Source organism: Tupaia chinensis, unplaced genomic scaffold, assembly GCF_000334495.1.
Source record: "Tupaia chinensis unplaced genomic scaffold, TupChi_1.0 Scaffold000029_1, whole genome shotgun sequence".
In the NCBI taxonomy this organism is placed as follows: domain Eukaryota; kingdom Metazoa; phylum Chordata; class Mammalia; order Scandentia; family Tupaiidae; genus Tupaia; species Tupaia belangeri.
This window is the reverse complement of record NW_006159459.1, coordinates 1434826-1454749: the sequence shown is the minus strand read 5'-3', so window position 1 is coordinate 1454749 and position 19924 is coordinate 1434826. Positions and strand designations below refer to the sequence as shown.

Genomic DNA, 19924 nt, shown 5'->3' with positions numbered 1-19924 from the left:
AGCCGGCCGCTCGGGGTGTATTTGGGGCCGCGGGGGGTGTGCGCCCACGCGCGTGAAACGTGTGTGCAGAGGGCACCGCCGTTTCCTTTTATGTGCGTTTCAAGAAGAAGGAAAAAAATGTCAGGCGCGATGTTCAGCGCCGAACGGTCGCCTTCCTGTTGTTCACGGCTGTCTCTCCTCCCCCTGCCCGCAGTGTGCCGTGCAGGTGAAGCTGGAGCTGGGGCACCGTGCCCAGGTGAGGAAAAAACCCACCGTGGAGGGCTTCACCCACGACTGGATGGTGTTCGTGCGCGGCCCGGAGCACAGTAACATACAGCACTTTGTGGAGAAAGTCGTCTTCCACTTGCACGAAAGCTTTCCTAGGCCAAAAAGAGGTAGGGCTCGAATACAAAAGGGGCTTGATAAAAAATGTCTTTGCACCGCAAGGAAACAATCGCTTGGCCCGGGCAGTCCTCTGGCCGGCTCCCCGCCCCCAGCGCCGCGCTTGCCCGCGTAGCCTCGGGACCCGGGTGCGCGGCGCCGCGCCGGCCAGGGCCCGGCTCCCACCCGCGCGCGCGGGTCAAAGTCCCCGCAGAGAAAGGACCGTCAGGTGTCGAGTGTTGATTCATCCCAAGCCAGCCCTTACCGGTCCTCTGGGGTTAGCCGCGGGCTCTGTGGGGAAAGTGTAATTAGTAATTGGGTTTGGAGGTGTGGGGCTGGAGGGAGTAAACAGTTTGCGCCTTTTTTTCCTGGAAAAATTGAGATTTACCTGGTATTAGCAAAGAACGCGCTGGTTGGAGTTATTGTTTCGTCCTGAGAAGTCGATTCTCTTTAGGGTCGACTTGACTGCTCTTCGATTTTGAGCTCCGTTCCAAAGTGTTTGCCTGATGTGATCTGCAGGGAGAAGGTTCCTGCAAAGGTCGAAGCTAAGTTTCAGAGGAACGAGGTGGTGTTGCCTTTGCTTCAGTCCTTCCGCACCTTGGTTCTCAGCCTTTGCGTCTAGTTTGCATAATCCTGCCGAGCCTCTGCGGTCCCAAACACTTCCCATAAAGGACCTTACAGTTTGGGGGGGGGGGCGAAGGAAATCAGGTCCTTTTAAAAAAGAAATTTAGAGGGGGTTTAAGAAGTCCTACTGTCTGGTTGTTTTAGTTGGATTAGTAGAGGTAACAGTATCAATACAATAAGGTGCTTTGTTTGTAGCAGGTTTATTTATCTAAGTCGACACAATGGTTGGTAGTTATCTTCCATTTGATCCGTAATCTTTATTGGCATCTAGAACTCCTGCAGTTTCTTAGAGGAACATCATAATAAATCCATTCTGCTTAGAGCTACGTGGAAATTATTGGACATTCGGGCGCTGAAGAAAGAAAGAAATGCATGTGCCTGATAGGTGGCAGAGGTTTGTGTTGGTGCTTACTTTTGTTTCCAGAGCGTATGTAATGGGAAGTAGGATTGTGTATTTTGCCTTTAGTGGTTTGATTTGCAGCTCCTCTTGAAAACTTGAGCAGTTCAATTTGATGGGCTTTGTTGGCTGTTTAATAACTAAATCCAGCTTCTACTAGAGGGTTAGGAATATGCATGGCCTATCAGAGTCACACTTGGAATTTGTTAGCCTCATACATAAATTGTCAGAGATGTTTCTTATTCCCTCCACACTGTGATGTGGATGAGTACTGTCAAGTTTATGTCAGGGTATGCGGTTGGGTGTGATGCATCTCGGAATGGCTCTTTCTTTTTTTCCCTTTCCATGAGTCTGTAGGGCCTCTGCAGAGGAGTTTAAACAAAAGAAACCACCTTCTAAGATTCTTGGTGTCTACTAGTACTACTGCTTGGTAGCCATTCACTTCAAGGTGAAATGAAATACACTTAACAAGAAAGCAATATGTATCCTATTAGGAAAATTAACTCAGTGGGCAGACAATGCAGCTCTTAAGGTAACTTTGTTTAGGCACCTAGACAATCAACCAATTGGCATTATGAAATTAAGAACGATCTACCATAGCTTACCACTGTTTTCTGCTTCAGTGGGTGTGTGTGGTGACTTTCTCCTTTATTTCCTACACTTAAGGATTTTCTGTCCAGCCTGAGGGAATGTGGGGGAGATGCTGCTCACATAGCCCACACCTGGGAGTTGTTGCTAGGTGTGGTGAACTTCCTGATAACAGGGATGTCTTCTCAGATGTCTCTAGTGAGAGATGTTTGCTTCTTTGGACTCTTCCATTTTTCTTCTCAACTGTGGAGTTTCTTTATGCATCTATAAACCATTGTTTTCAGATGTTTATTTTTGGATTTTTATTTGTATGTGTGTTTCCCATGATGTGACAAGTCCTGGGAACAATGCCAGCTTACATCGCCCAGGAGAGACCTCGGCATACTGTAATTACACATGATTCAGATTGTAAGAGAAGGTTCCTATGTTCATTGGGAATAGTTAGTTGTAAGTTCAAGCAACACCAGAAACCATGGCCCTTAACACTGGGACTTATTTTCTGGCTTATAAAGTCTTTTAAAATTATAAATGTAAATAAAGAGTAAGAATCCTAGGCATTTCTATGTGTATTTTTAATACCTTTAAGGTGCTATGTTTGTTATATTGTAGATCTATAAGTGATTGGGTAAAATTTCACACATTGAAAATGGAAGAAACTGCAAAAATTTGCAAAAAAACCAGAGTTGTAAGATATTTAAAAATGCATGTTTGTCCTCTAAATTAAGCCATAAATGGCCATTAATTGTGACAAGCTAAATCACCTCTACTTATGTACAGTAGCTGATAAACACGATGAACCTTAGAACTGAGGCTAAACTGCCCCACCAGGAAGATGGATGAGTTCTTACTTTGTAAATCTTTGCTTTGGAAAAGCAAATTGATTTTCAGGTTGATTTCCTTTATTTCACAGTAATATTATGAGAACTTGTAGAGGAAGAAATTACAGTATTTTTAACTTGTTACCTAATGAGAATTACATATACCATCTCAGAATTGAACTAATCAGATTTGAATGAATGAGCTTTTACTCTGTCACAAAGATGTGTGGAAGACCTTCCATTTAAAATTACTGGCATCAAGTCCTAGAAAAGAGATGTTGATGAAACAGTGAAGCCTGGGATACCCACTAGCCATGAGAGAATAGGCAGGTTAGAGTAGGATGCAATTTTGAACTATCTGCTAGCAAGAAAAGACCCTACCTTATGTATTAGTACTAAAGATTTATACTTGTCTGTTGTGACTGACATGAAGAGTCATATTCAAAATATTTTACTTAAAATATGAACGTTTTCATTTTCAGTGTGATGTGAATGAGTGAACTTTTCAATTACAACCATCCGCACTATCGCTGTGTGTCCCATTGACATTTATGATATGAAATCTGTTGCTTATTATTTGATGTAAGCTAATTTGGCCACTAGGATGATTCGATAGCTTCTTATTTGTAGCTTTAGTGCTTTCAGTGGACAGAGAAGCCTATCCTTGCAATTATCCTTTGATTTAAGTGTTTGATCCCCATTTCAATACACAATTCTGGTTTGTATTAGATGGTCTTCTGAAAAATCTCCATAACTTTTTATCTGAAATTTGAGGACTTATTGGTTGAAGATAACTGTGTGTACCTGGTAGATTTCCTTTTCCAAGATATGTAAAAGATATAAGGAAAGAACCAAGATGGGTGACTATCCTGATATATTTCGTGAATGTTATTTGTGTAGGGTTCTGTATGGAATTAAGATGACTGGTGCGAACAGTTTGACTGCTTTGGTATTTTGAAGCAACATAAAGTACACTTTTTAAAGGCATTCGAAAGCAGAATTGCGAGAGCAAATCTCATATACAGTTGTTGAGAATGTAAGTTGGGCACAGATATTTTGGAGGATATCAGCAAAGACCTATTAACATTTTATTGTTTATACCCATTGCTCATAAAATTTACTTCTAGGACTTTTCTGGCTTTTAGACTTCATAAGGCAGAACAATACAGTGTATTCCTTCTGACTGGTTTTGTAATAGCAGAAGTCTGGGGGACCAGCAGATAGTATAAGGGTTACATCGCTGGACTCCCATATAGTTGACCCTGGTTTGAGTCCCGGACCTGGTGGTTTAAAACTCACAGTGTGTGTGTGTGTGCCCAGAATCCTGAGAGGAGAATGGAGGAGAAGGGATTCCTGCATGGCCATCCTCCTGGGGGGTTATTTTTCACTTTCTGTGTCTGTCTGGTGAGTACACTCTGTGTTGTTCTGGTGATTACACACACCCTATAGCAAAAATCTCTTAAAAAAAAAAAAAAAAAAGAAGCAGCAAAACATATAGGGAACTTCAATTGAATATGGTTAATGATGATAATCTATAAAAAGAAGCAAATCTTTTTATAGATGCAGGAAGATCTTAAAAGGAATTTTAAGTGAAATAAGGCCAGTTGCTAAATCAGTGTGATCCAATTTAAAAAATGTGGCTTGGAGCCAGCAGGTGACGTGGTGACTGAGAAGTTGGACTCCTACATGGCCTACCACAGTTTGAGTCCTGGACCTGGTGGCTTGCTTTTTCACTTTCTCTCTCTCTCTCCCTCTCTCTCTCTCTGCTGAGTGCGTGTGCACTCTAGCAAATTAAAAAATAATGATCATACATTAAATCTTTAAAAAGTTAAAACTGTGGCTAAATAAATGAAAAGTATATACCTGTGTGCATATGTGTATAAATAAATAAATTCTGATTGCGTGGGTACCAAACTCTTACCAGTGGTTTTCTTTAGTGGGTGCTTAGGGTAATGGTAGGTCATTTTTGTTGTGTGTGTAGGTGTACATTCTATATATATTTAAAGCATTACAATGAACACACATTACCTTTTAAGCTGTAACACAGAACCGATATAGAATATTCTCTTTTATCTACATATTTGATTCATCATGGGTCCATGCATTCACCAGAGAGAAAAGAACTTGGGAGGCACAGTCACATTGTAGTCCTGTTTCCCCCCATTCCCTCATCCATTTCCTTTATTCCTTTGGGTATGCTTATGCACATGCTCTGCATGTTTTTCTTGTCCTTCTTTCTTTTTAAAAGTGTTTATTTCTTCCATGATATAGAAAGAGAGAATGAGAGAGACCCCACCCCAATATGGTCTACGGGCCATAGTCAGCCATTATCACACGCGTGCCCCCAACATGTGCAGAGAGACCTTGGTTTGCAAAGCTGAGACTTTCCTGGGAGACTCCAGCATCACACCCTCAGTGCTGTTGTGCCACTGTGGCTGGCCCCATCCCGCTTTGCTTTTATGTATGTATTTATGTACCATTTGTCTTCTGTGATGTGCCTGTTTTGTGCCCTTTGTGGTTGCTGGCTGCTTTTTTTTTAAACTTCTAAACAAACAAAATAAAAAACAACAACAAAAAAAATCAAAAACCCAGGAAAACACCAAGAATGCTATAACAACCAATCAAATCCTGGCTGCCAAGAATGAATAAGTGTTTGCATTTTATCATATTTGATTTCTTGTTTTGATTTTAGGGAATTAAATACCATAGATGCAGCTTAAGTTTTTCAATACTTGCCAGCCTTTTCTTTGAGCACTTCAGCCTTTCTCTCATTCTATTTATATCTTCACATTTATAGTGCTTACAAATTAAGACTATTGTGTCTCAAAATCAACATGAAGGGTATTATACCGGGTAGATCATATTTTCACTTGAGATATAATTTACATACCATAAAGTTCACTCTTTTCAAGCATACAATTCAGAGATTTTTAGCATATTCACAAGGTTGTCCAACTATCACCATCAGAACATTTTCATGAATGAATAATTTCCTATTTTCCTTTTTTTTCTTGTTCATTATGCTTCTGAAGCTTCATCTGTAGAGAACCCGTTCATTCCCTTTCATTTCCTATGCTTCGTATTTTACCATAGGAACGTAGTCTACACTTTTTGGTTTGCTCATTAGGAAATACATGGGTCAGTTTCTGTTCTGTACAGTGAACATTTTTGTATGTTATCTTGTGCAAATGAACAGGAGTTTGGACATAGGCCTAGAATTTGAGTTGTTGGGGTGCAGGCATGTGCGTTTTCATTTGTATTAGACCTTGTCAGATTACTCTACCAGGTAGCTATGGCGGTTCGTACTCACTCAGGGAATGGGTACCATTTTTCTCTATCTAATTGAAGCATGGTATCTTTCTCTTTTCATTTCTCTGGCCCTTGTGGGGTTAAACATTTAATATACGGTATGTTTATTGACCATTTGGATTTTTTCTTTATTGGTGTCCTTTTATTTTCTTTTTCATTTTAGAAAAATTGGGATGCTTGTCTTTTTCTTGTGTAAGGTGCTTTTCCTTCATTATTTGTGTTAACAGTGTCTCATTCCATTTTTTCTGATAGCCTGATTTATGGTACTTTTTGCCATATAAAGCTTATAATTTCATCAAGCTGAGCTGTATTGTTTTATTTTGGTTTCCTCTCTGGTTTTAGTGTCTCCTTTCAGAAAATAGCTTGAGGCCATGGTATTGTCCTTAACCAATAAAACAGGCTTTTTATTTGCAGCATGCAGTGTGATACTGGGGGAGATGGAAACAGGAGAAAGAGGAGTTTCCTGCCTTCAATGTGCTTGATTCTTTTAGAGATAGAGAGGATACTTCAGATTCTCCATCTTTTTTTTTTTTTTTTGAGAGGTTTTTGCTATAGGGCGCAGGTGCTTGCCACAAAGACAGAGAGAGACAGAAAGCGAGAAATCATCCCCCAGGGGTATGGCCACGCCGCAGTCCCTTCTCCTTCATTCTCCTCTTGGGGACACATGCACATGCGCCCGGTGTGAGGTTAAGCCACTGGGACTGGCACTCGAGCTGCAGCTGACTACATGGGAGTCCAGCAATATAGCTATTACGCCAACTGCTGTTCCCCAGATTCTTCATCTTTGTTTAGGCTCTCATTTTACTTTTAATCAGAAGCCTAGAAATGTCGAGTGATCTTGCATGTAGACACAATGAGTCACAAGCGTGCCATGCAAAGATAACTAGTAAAGAAAATGGTGGTCACTGTTTACCTTTAAAACATTGAGTAATTATTCACTTATATGAGCAGACAGATATTCAGCAATAACTGCATTTGTTGATATGATCTAGGATTACATTAAGTAGTGTTAACCATGGTAGATGCTATTTAAAAAGCAAAAGTTCTATAGCTTTCAGTCAAAATCACATTCATTTTATGGATTAAAGAACATTAAAAACCATCGTTTCTCAGTGGTAGCTACTTCCTGATGTTTTGCTCCTGCCTTACCCCAGGGTAGGCCTGCAGTTGTGTATGGATGTAAGGTGTTACTTTAAAAATAATGTTGTGTGACTTTCTCCTTTTCATTTAGGTGCGGTAAGTCTGCAGTGGTTGAAGCCTGAGGCAGACTGTTATCATTGAATTTCTAAAAAGATAAGGCTAGCATTTGGGTGTGATTTTGTTGGTATGTCGTAGTTAACAATTAACTTTTTGGATAAAATCGGTGTACCATCATGTTTTATTAAAGTTATGGCTTCTCTTGAACTTCTGAGTCTGTGGTCAGTTTATTTAAAATAATGTTCATTAGTGATTATAAGATGATAAATTAGAGTTATTACCTGTGTTAGAAGATTGTTACTCTTTTTTTTTTTTTTTGGAGAGGTTTTTCGCTATAGGGCACATGCGCTTGCCAGACAGACAGAGAGAGACATAGAGACAGAAAGCGAGAAATCACCCCCCAGGGGGGATGGTCACGCCGCAATCCCTTCTCCTCCATTCTCCTCTTGGGATCTTGGGCACGCACGCACACGTGCCCGGCGTGAGTTTTAAGCCACCGGGTCTAGGACGTGACCCGCGGATGACTATGTGAGAGTCCAGCGAAATAGCCATTATGCTAACTGCTGGTCCCAGAATATTGGTATTCTTAAAGCTAATTATATATATATATAATTTTACTAAAACTAGATCTTGTTTTTATTCCTTTACAATAGAAACCATCAGTTACTTTTCTGTCAAAGCCAGGCCAAATGCTCTATGTATATATATTGATTTTAAAAATTAAGATATACACTAATGGTTTTCTAAATATTAGTAATAATAGCAGTGATCTAGAGAGTAGGGAGATTACTTGCCTCAAAATATTGCAAGTATAAATTTAGTTTTCATGATACTTCTTAATTTTTGCAGATAGGTTTTTATGTCCTGGTGCCTCCTTCCTAGGGTGGTATTGGGAGGAAATTACTGTGTGATTATTGCAGGTATGTGTTTGTTTTGATTAACGTTTAAAACATTTTGAATGTTTAAAAACAAAAGTTCATTGTAGACTTCCTATCATCCATAACTCTTACACAAAATACTTGATTAATATGCATTGCTGAATAATGAAAACTTGATCTTGCAACATTCTTCTATTTTAGAAAATTGTTCCTTCATTTGATTTGTTTTCCTAGTCACATATTATAGACAGCTGTTTTATAGTGACTCAGTGAAAAATGGAGAGTTTAGGTCATTGAGATTCACTTGCTTTTAGTGGGATAGGATACTTAAAAACATTGACATAGCTCAAGATTGTCTTGTTACGCTTGTATGATTTTTCCTGTGTATGCATGGACACAGTACTAGTGGGTAAGAAGTTTCTTTCCTCATTATTTGGAGCCTGGAGCAGCATCACAGTGTTGTGTTACAACTTGGATCAGTCCAGCACACCCTTCTCTTTGAATGTCTATTGTTTCCCTTACATTGCATTAGAGTTATACATGTTTCTTTAGTATTATACATTGTTGCATTAGTATACATTGTTGCATTAGAGTTATGTAGCAGATGAGATAAGACCTATATTATCATTGTAGATAATACTCTTACCTTTCTGGATGTAGTGTCTAGACAGGGGTAGATTTTGGCAACTATGTAGTATAAAGGCAGATATTGCTAGTCTGAAAGGGGTTTTAGTATCCCTGACTTCAATTTTTACTCCCCTCAGTTGTAAATTATTACTCAGTGCTCTGAAACTCATTTCTTCTGTATCTCTAATAATTGACTTTGTATAAATAGAATCACCACTTGAATTTCACAGGAAACACTATGTCTGCTGAGAATCACGTTTTCTAGAATGTGTCCTAGCTTTTGTCATCCGCAAAATGAATCTTTTTTTCCCTTCTTATTCCCGCCCCCCCTTTAATTCTTTCTTCACCTACTTTGAATGCTTTTTATTTTTAAAGACACAAATTTGAAGGATTTGGCCAACTCTATCATTTTTTATTACCTAACCCATGAAATACAACTACCCTTTTAGTTTTAAAAATAAGAGTCAGATGTGTTCCAGTAACTGGTAGAAGCAGTATTTAGCAATGCGGCGGGAAAGGCCCTGGCCTGGGAGGCAGAAAGGATGTTTGAACTGAAAAAGTTACGTGGGCTTTTGCAGTCCTGAAATACTATTTTTCTTTAATTTTAGAAAAGGACAAATCCTGCATTTGTCATTGATCTAGTGTTTTTATAACACTGAAATAACAGCTACCCCTTGCTAAATATCAACTGTATAGTGGTTATCATGCTAGGCGATAGACGCATGGTGGTATATTTAATTTCTCACTTCTCCTAAGTATAGGAGTTTGGAGGATTATTTTAAAAAGAAAAAAATATATTGATGTGTTAGCCCCAGTTTATTGAAATGTTTTCTTATGATTAACAGACAGTGAAACTGATAAAAGATGCTGTAATAGGGAAGTAGATGATGACCTGGGTAATTCACCAAATAGGTGATTAAGTTTTGGTTATGAAAAGTTAATTTCTGATCATATTGGTACCATTCACATTAACCACCACGTACTACTTGTAGACTGGAATATTTTAAGAACTGAAGAGACTCTATAATTTTTGGACATATCTTCCTCAAGCATTTTGACTACCTTATTAGATCATTTTATTTTTCATGTTGACTGATCTTATTTACTTATTTTGCATAATATAGGTCAGACCTTGAAATGGTGTCAATTTGCTTTTCTGAAGTATCACCAGATAACTACTTGTGTTTCTATTATAAACCAAGTAATAATTGAGGACGTGGACGTATATCATCATGCACACAAGTTAGAAGAAAGTACAGTATATCAAATTTTTGATCACTTAACCTACTTGCAGAATTGTCTATGTGATCATTAAAATGCATTCGCTGAAGTTGTTTTGAAAAGCAAGTCTTTTTCCACTCTTTCGTTGCAACATGCAGTGTAACTTCTAGTTCAAAGAAAAAAATAATTCTAGCTGGTATTCCAGATGAGAAAGGGCATTGTTGTATGACTGACCAGAGCTAAGGACTTAATTTATGCAAAGATAAACAAACGCAGACATTTCAAATAGAGTAGTAAATAAGTGAAAATTTTCTTATGTTGTAAAGTCTATATAATAGTTTGTAGTAAATTCTAGTTGACTTAGTATCTTTTTGAGTAGATTCTTTTCTGAGGAATATAATTATCATTGAATTAGTCCATTTTTTAAATAGCAGTAGGGCTAGCCTTGTTTATCTTGCCTTATTTATCTTTACCCATATTTTGGGAGTCATGTGACAAATGAAGATACGTTAATGAAAGATGAGAAGAAAATAGTATAGCAAAATATTGAGAGAAGTCAATAGATGTTATCGCTGAGAGCTAGGATATCAGGAACTTAATATTTGTTCATAAAATTCGCTGGATTTTTCAAGCTTTCTTGAATTTCACATTATAAGAAAGTAAAAATAGGTATTTAAATATATGTATAGGCATATTTACAATAATGTTTATATTTTCTAAAAGGAATTTCATTTGGATTATGAACAGGACTATCCCAAAGAACACGATTGTATTTTGTTATTTGAAAATTTTGCCACCTGGCCATTTTGAGTCTTTTCTTCTGATATTACTATGAATATATTCACAGATATTTCACATGTTGGTTGTAAGCTTTAAAGAGAAACAAGTAGATTTTTTTTAAAACTTGATCTTAGCTAAAAGACAGAGAAGTGATAACTCAGATTCTTAGCTTTCTTAACAATTTTGTGCTGAGGTTGTAAAAGTAATGAGCTTAACCTGATATATTGTTCATATGAGATCATTTTTGTAATGGAAAGATAGTTATTTTAATATTTCAGTACAGTATACATTTTTGAAGTACTTAAGAATGTTTTGAAAAGTTTGGCTTTTTGTTTTCTGGTGGAGTTTTGATAAGTATAACATCATTCATTAATATGTTTATCTTGATGTGTAATCTTAGAAATTTTTCCAGAGCCAGCATCTGACTTAAAAATTTGGCTACGAATAAAAGAATTTTTACCATATTTAAAATATGGTGGTGACATTCAGAATAAATAGAGTATAATTGGTAATAAAAAAATCATTTCTGGTTTGTGGATCTTTGTACATAATTCGGAAGTTAATCATGAAATTGTAAGAAATAAAAAGCATCAAAAAAGTACCAAAACTAAGGCAAAAATAATCCTTTTGGGATGGGACAATATGGTTCTTTTTGGAGGGAGAATTGATATATCATTTTATTTAATTATAATTAAATATAAGCTATTTTAGTATGAAAATTGTAACATTTCATTTAGAAGCTAAAAATGACTAGAAATTTTTAAAAATGAAAATCAAAATGAAATTTCAGGTTGTATATACAACACAGATTGATACTATGACTATTTCTCAAACATTACTAAAAGAAGTGATTTCTGCAGAATGGGTGGGTTCCTTTAGATGTCCACAAAGGTCTGTCTGCATTCTACAATGAATCTAACTAAATGTATGTTTTATGTCAATGAGAAAACATCTTTACTTTTTTTACATTAAATAACCACTGAAAGTGTATTGGGTGTTACTTTATAGCAAAGGTATATGTCAAATAAAAACAAGGGTATTTTTCCTTTAGTATGAGATGCTTTGACAAAGTTAATAAATTACAGTTAACTGGATTAACAGTACCTAAGAATGTGTGTAAAATAGAAAAACCGATTGTGAACTGGGCTTTACCAGCTACTTGAATAAAATTGACGCTTTGAGTCCTATTCGTTCGCATTTGGACTGACATTATTTTCTGTAGACCTAATTTAGTTCTGTTGATAAATTTCTGCTTAACCATTTCTGTTCCTTTTGAGAGAATTCTAAATAAGTTGCATAATGGCACTGATTCCCTTCATCAGGAGTAAGGTATGTATGAGAATGAGAATACATTTTTTAGTAGAGTGACCAGCTCACAATATTATTTACTTGATATTTTTATTACTATATGGGTGTCTCGACTGCAAATCTAGAAAGTAAAATAACCTTTAAGATAGAGTAATTGTTTTAAAATGTTAAAATATATTCTTTCTAACTGAAGACCTGTGGGACCAAGTTGATGACTTAAGAGTCTGAGCGGTACAAAGACTTGGTTTGAATATTGCAGATTGTAAGAGATTCCACATTTGGTATTAAGTGAAATAACTATACGTGTAAACTCTTGTAGGACAGACAAAGCTATGGTAGACTGAGATAGTGTGTAAATGGCCCTTATTTGGAGCCTATGAAGTGGGAGCATATTTTGCAGTGAAAGGGGAACCAGGAGGACAAGGTGTTCTCTACGCGTAGCCTTGTAAAGACCTCAGCGTTTTCTTTATGTTATTGTAGAAAGACATTATTTTTGCTTTTGGCGTGCTTAAAACTAAAGGGCAAATGATCCAAAAGAATAATCTTGAAATTCAATAGCAAGAAAACTACTTGACATTGTGGGCTGGAGGCCAGCAAACGTGGGGCTTTCATTGAATGCGTGGGAATTGGGGCAGGCCTGGAATTTAAAGAGACAGGGTGCAGTACCCTAGAAAAGAAAAGCCCTCCTGTATGATTTGCTTACTTGGAGAAAAAAAATAGACTTAAAGTTTTCTCTAAAGGATCTTTATTGGATCAACTATTTAAGGCATTGAAAGACACTGAGTGAATTTTTCCTGACTCCACCTCCCACACTCCCTAGCCATCTTCTCTTGTCTGAAATTGGTGCCCAGTAAAATTGTTTATAACAGAGGAGAAGCAGCTTTTCAAATAAAAGTACTTTGTAGCCCGTTCAAATGGAGTATAATGTAATTCTCTCTGAAACTGAGCACTGATTACTTTGTTTATGTAGCTGTTTAAAAAGTGGAGGTGGCATGAGGAACGGGAGGGGGGTACTTCAGGAACCTCTGCTTTAGAAATTACTGTTTTTTTCTGTCTCCGTTTTCCTCCCCCATCCACTCCTGAATCCCCCTTCCCCCCTTCCCCCACCTCCCACAATCCCTCAATAAAATAGTATTTAAAAGACTTGAATAACCAGCCCTATGTACCAGCTTCTTGCTTGAGGCAATAATGTTGTACTATTTTCAATGGGTGGTCTTGAGTCTCCATGGGAGATTTTATGGGCAGTGGACTCCAAGACCCACTCACTGTATTATACTGAACATAACCAGTTCACTTCCTGAGCCACAGAGAATATGAGGATACTGTTACATGATTGAATCCTTACTTGCAAACCAATTGATTTCACTTTTCTGAAGAATTTGTGGGTTAAGTGCTTAAAAGTGAAGCATATTAAACAAGTAAGCAATTGATAAATATGTCCAACTCAGAAATATCCATTTATCCCTGTATTTTAATTCGTAGTTTTAAAACAAGTTTTACTTCTTGAGGAAACCAACATATAGTAATCATTTTCAAACATTAAATAGTTCAAGTCACATTTCTCCTCCTTGAGAGAGTATAAAATGATAGAACCCACTTACAATCAGAAACTCTATCTTGTATGTTTGCAAACAGTCTATCTTACCGGTGGCATATCGTATAGATGTATACTGACCTGCGATTTAACTAACATTGCTCTGGTCCAACCTTTTGTGGCAGTAAACAGGATTGAAATAATAAAATTAAATACTGGATAAAAATTGGTCTTTAGGGGAACAATTGCTCTTTAGGCAAACTTACTTGAATAAGACAAAATATTTACATGTACATCATCATACTAGTAATACATAATACGTCATAATAAATACTGAATTGGAGAATGCTGTAGGCGTGGCTATTCTCTCAGAATTTAAAGTTCTTTTGGAGATTTTTCCCTCGTATGAATCCGTGGCTCTCAACTAAGTGATAACATAACTTGATTTCCCTTATTCACATTTTTCAGACATTCAAATTCTGTAGAATGTTGGATGTAAACTATGAAATAGCTGTATTTCACAGGTGACGTAGGAAGGGGTTTAGGAGCAGATACCACATATGGTGATGATAATGTATAATAAGAGTACTTTTTGTTTGTTTGTTTTAAGGGTAGAACATTGTAATCCTCAAGGAACTGAGTTTGTTTCTGCCATAATACATTCAATTGTTTTATGTCATCTATAAAATGGTATGAATTCTGCCGTTTCCTTCATTGATAGAATTAAAGATCTGTGGCTCAACAGTTTATGGCAATGACTAACTGTTTGCCTTTTCTTTTTTTAGGTCTGTCCTGTTCTTGAATAGCTAAAAAGTTTTCCAGTCTTTTTTTTTTTTTTTTTTTTAAATGCTTTTCTTTTTATAAGTGGGCTTAGAGAAGTGATAGCCATCTAGCATTTATCTTGTGTGTTGGTGTTTCAAAGATATTAAGGTTGCCTACATACAAAACAGGATACAGCTCTTACAACATACATGTGAATACAAGTTAAAGGTTGGTAAAAATTAGCTTGTCAAGCAAACTTACTGACTGAAGAATAATTTTGTTTTCATTATCCATTCTCTTGGCTGAAAATGAAATAGAAACGATCTGGTTACTGAGGCCCAGGGCTGCATTGGATCACTTCCTTGGGCTTTTGCTATGATCGTTAAAGGCGAAGTTAGGAAGCTGCTGTGGAAGTTGCCAGTGGCCTCACAAAAGAAATTGTTTAACACTATTAGCTTCAGACACTATCATTTTTGCTTCACAGATGTATGTGTTGTGCTTAGTATGGATGATAGACCTGCTGTGAATCTCTGATTGCGATGTGAACTTCCAATTTATAGGAAGGTCGAATAGCAGAGCAGGAGTAGTTTTAATGCTCTAGTATATTTTCATATGTTGAAATATGACAGATCTCAATGTTTTTGCTTATACTTTGATTTGAAAACTTCAATTTAGACTTTTCAAAGTTAGAGGGTGTGTGTGTGTGTGTGTATGTGTGTGCGCGCGCACGTGCCTGAAGACTTTCAGGGAGCTATGATCGTTAAAGGCGAAGTTAGGAAGCTGCTGTGGAAGTTGCCAGTGGCCTCACAAAAGAAATTGTTTAACACTATTAGCTTCAGACACTATCATTTTTGCTTCACAGATGTATGTGTTGTGCTTAGTATGGATGATAGACCTGCTGTGAATCTCTGATTGCGATGTGAACTTCCAATTTATAGGAAGGTCGAATAGCAGAGCAGGAGTAGTTTTAATGCTCTAGTATATTTTCATATGTTGAAATATGACAGATCTCAATGTTTTTGCTTATACTTTGATTTGAAAACTTCAATTTAGACTTTTCAAAAAGTTAGAGGGTGTGTGTGTGTGTGTATGTGTGTGCGCGCGCACGTGCCTGAAGACTTTCAGGGAGTTGTCAAAATTGAATTTGACTTATAATGTTTGATAATTGGATATTTAAATGTCCTTTTTAAGGCCTGAAGTTCAGAGGAAATACTAAGCCATTGACTTTAAAATCTCATTTTGGTTAAGTGTAGAATTAGAACAATGCCATCTACTCCCGAAATTGATGCCATCATGTTAAAAATCCCAACAAAATCCCAACGACGTTGGGTCCTTTTATAGAATGTGTTTGCATTATTGCTGTAGGTTTAAAGGGCAGGGACATACTTTATTGTGAAGGCTGAAGAGGGCAAGATCTTGAAACGCACTGCGAGGTGATTAAATCAGCGTGTTTGCCCCGGGGCTTCGGCCATTCACTCTGAATTCATAGTCTGAAATTTGGAAATCTTTCTGTTTGAAAATAATACTTCTTAAAAAGTTTAAGACGCTCGTTGCCTCCTCACATGAAAACTATTGAAGCAAATTACCAGGGTTACGACTTTCATGCTCTCGAGACTATGAAGATACATTTCAGCGTTTTAAAGAGAAAGTTCACAGCCATTTTACATAAAATTTTACTGGGCTTTTCATTAATCTAGAATAACTGGCCTATAAGTACTTTATCAGTGAAAACTGCTCAGCATGTAAAACAGGGTAGAAGAGCACAAAGGCTTCCTGCAAATTAAGGGCACAATGAGTACTAACAGACTTTCCAGCCACCTCCAGCTGTGAGATTATTATAGTTTTTGCAAACCCTTTTCTCTCAAAACTAAATCAAGAATGGTAGAGTCCTGATAAAAAGAAGTGGAGAAAAGCCTAACTAATCCTTAGATGAGTTACTTCAAACGTGCCAAAATAGAATAAAATCAGTTAATAGCATGGATTAAAGGTTACTTTTAATGCATTTTTATCACTCACGTTGAGAATTTTGTTGTATGTTAATGCATTTAGACTTCGTTTAAAAAAAAAAAAACAACCTGGAGAAAAAAATAGAATTACATCTGAGAGATTACATAATCACACTGTTATGAGGAAATTTAGCACCAACTTTGGGTGCCAGATTTGACCAAGAGATGAAAGCTGTGTTGTTGAGATCAGAGTTGTAAACAGGTGGCTCCCATTCTGAGTGGTACATTTTCAGGTTGTAATGGGAAGGCTCATGTATGTGCCTCTAAGAATCCATTTATTATACTGATTAAAAAACAAAACAAAACAAGAATGGCTCAATATCTTTGGATAAATATGTGCAAATTGTTTGTTGAATAAGATAAGGAGTGCTGAAATCAGGTTGCGATGAATGTTTTAAAAGTGCCTGATTCTTGTTAGTGATGAAGGAAGGGGAAGAGGAGAAATTAGAGGCAAATCTGGGGTACACAGGTAATCTTTACTTTGAATATATGTCTCCTTTGATCTTTTTTCATACATAGAGGGAAACTATATCATCTGTACTTTGAATTTTGAATCATGTTTGTCAGCTACTTAATTCTGATCTATTACAGAGTTGCCGAAAATACTGTGTTAAGGAAAAACGGATTTGGCGTGATGCCATTCATTAAGAAGAATTTAAAAAAGTGACATGTCTTTCTCTTTCCGGATGCAGACATGTAGCTGGAAATGCACCGATGTGTGCATGCATGCATGTGTGTATCAACCTTTAATAAAATGTTATTACAAGAATTTGGGCAGTGGAAGGTTCTATAATCATGTTACATTTGCTGCCTCTCTAAGATGCTGATGGCAAGTTTCTCTACCTAGACTTGCTTGTTTCCTTGTAATGTGTGGCTTCACAGGGAATTGCCTGTCATTCTAAGCACATGCATGTGTTAGCATGTTAAATATTGTGTGTGTATGATATTCTACATACCTCACAAAGTGCTGTGATTTTTCATAAGCCATGTGAGAATAAAGTTCTATTAATTCATGGGCAAGACATATAATTGCCTGTACATATATTTACTCTAGTTATTCTGCCCAGATTTACCCTTGTTCAAAGCTGCTAGCTTGAATGAGTTTTGCTACATTGAATAAATACTATTCTGTATGGTTATTTATGTGCTCAAGAAGCTGAACTTTCACTCCATCCCAGTAAGTTCCCATGGGATAAGTTATTTTAGTAAATGAGAAAATTTCTCTGAAAGCAAAGTAATTCTTAATTTTTGAAGGCTTGAAAGTGGGGGAAATATAGCCGTAGGAATTAAGGGGAAGATACTTCTACTTGATCTACACAGCTAAAATCAATTTAAAATACTTAGAGGTCTTAAATGCTCTTGGGGAGGGAACCTACCACAATGTGGCCAAATTGTTTTCCTTCTGTATTTATGTCTCTGTATGTTTATAGGAATGGGAACATTTTATCTTCTGTGTTTCTGTTGAGGTTGTTTTTCAGCAGTGCCTTAAGAAAAGTCCTGGAGACTAGCTTTGAAGCCCTGTGGTCAAGCTGGATATCAAAGAGCCAGAGGAATTCGGCAGTAATTGTTTTATGGCTGGCCAGAAATCAGACCTATTTGTATAGGTAGCACACAAAATAGCTGTGATTTGACAATTTGGTGCTATTTATACCTACCATAAAAAGAGAAAAGAAAAAGTTAAAGGGGTATTTTGGAAACAGGAACTAAGCTGTAAATGCAAATTGCTTCACCATTTTCTCAAAGGAACAAAAAGGAAAGGGTTTAGGAAGTTTTTATTGACGCTAAGTTATTGAGGAGCTGTCTGCTTTTAGACATTTAATATTGTACTCACATTGAAACTACACTTTCTGTTTGCAATTTTTTCCTATTCCCATCTGACTAAAATTAGTTTTGTGGAGCAAAAGAAACTCTGAGGAAGGAGGGATGGTGAAATCACAACATTTCCAATTCGGTCTTAGTAGATATTTACAGATTCATCTTGCTGTTGTTGTTTAGCTTGGGATGAGAACAATGTGATGTCGCTAGAGCTAAGCTTTTCATTCCAGATAGAAGGTATGTGGTCAGTAAGCATTCATAGGCTCTTTGCTATGGTGGTGGGTGAGGATTGACCAGGTAAGTTTTCATGGCTTTCAGTTAACATGAAGAAGAAATTTCTTAGGACCTTTCTTGATCTGTCAGCTAGGGAAGTCTTTTTGATAACAAAGTATCTAAATTATTTGTTCCGCTCATCTAGAGTATTTTTTTTAAAGAATGATTTTATTTATCTTTCTTTCTTTTTTCCTTTCTTATTTTAATTTGACCAGAAAAAGGCAGAGAGAGAGAGAGAGAGCTAGCGATAGAAAGTGTGAAAGCAAGCTGCCAGGCCCAGGATTCAAACCACAGTCAGCCATATGGGAGTCCAGTGCCCTTAACCACCACGTTACCTGCCAGCCCCATCTAGAGTATATTCTGAGCTCAAGGTGGGTAGTGTGTGATGGTCCTGCTATATTTCAATGAGTAAAGCAAAGTGAAGTTTGATTTTTTTTTTTTTTTTGAGAGGTTTTTGCTACAGAACGCATGCGCTCGCCAGAAAGACAGAGAGACAGAAAGTGAGAAATCACCCCCTGGGGGGACAGCTATGCTACAATCCCTACTCCTCCATTCTCCTCTCGGGATCTTGGGCATGCACGCACACGCGCCTGGCGTGAGTTTCAGCCACCAGGTCTGGGACTTGAACTGTGGTTGACTACATGGGAGTCCAGCGACAGTCATTATGCCAACTGCTGGTCCCAAGTTTGACTGTTTACAGAATGTCATTCAGACCTTTCTTCGATGGTCAAATGCTTCATTGTTTGTCCTGAAAACCCTTGCTCCTAGAGCAGTCTGAGTCTGGGGGTAATGGTGCAGAGAAAAAGTAAACACTTCTGTGATTGACTATACTTTTTCTTCCCAAAGAAACCCTAGAAATGCCTTAGAGACCCCTGGGGCTTTGTCATAATTTAAAACTATTTTATCATTGAAGGCATTTCAGTGCTGTTGAATTGGGCTGGTATTAATTTGCTTTGGATTTAACTTTTTGCTTCCCATTGGATTTTGATCCTTCTGTAGTAAGTAATGTGGTCTTTGTCAAGTATACTTTAGCCCCTGGGAGGGGGAGACACTATAGTTCTGATTAGATTCAGTGTTCACTGAGGGTGGTAGAAAAAGTGAAAACGGGGAGGAAATCTGATGTGGGGCAGTATGTTCTAGCTTCTTTTTCTGATGAAGAGTAAGAGTTTAAGGCAGTGTGTGAGGGATCTGTAACTTCTGAATAAAGGTTTCAAATGGGAATCTGTCTAAACCCTAAAATCTAGTTGAACTTCAAGATAGATTCCCATAACAGAAATCACTCTTGAAGAGAAGCATTCTGGATTGCTTTCCAGATAAAAGTTATGTGTTCAGCAAGCCCTCAAGGACTGTTCACTATGGTGGTGGATGAGGATTGGCCAGTAAGTACGAATACTCAGACGGGAAAGGGTGAGGATGTAGTTACAGGC

The 19924-nt window shown here is 37.4% G+C and overlaps 1 protein-coding gene across 1 annotated transcript in view; it reads left to right on the top strand.

The window, feature by feature from the left end:
* Positions 1-19924, top strand: part of MLLT3 (MLLT3 super elongation complex subunit) — a 328009-nt gene that overhangs the window by 139 nt on the left and 307946 nt on the right. The window contains exon 2 of the mRNA XM_006140331.2: positions 3-374. Within this exon, the coding sequence (XP_006140393.1) occupies positions 3-374 (372 nt within the window). The remainder of the gene's footprint in view (positions 1-2; positions 375-19924) is intronic.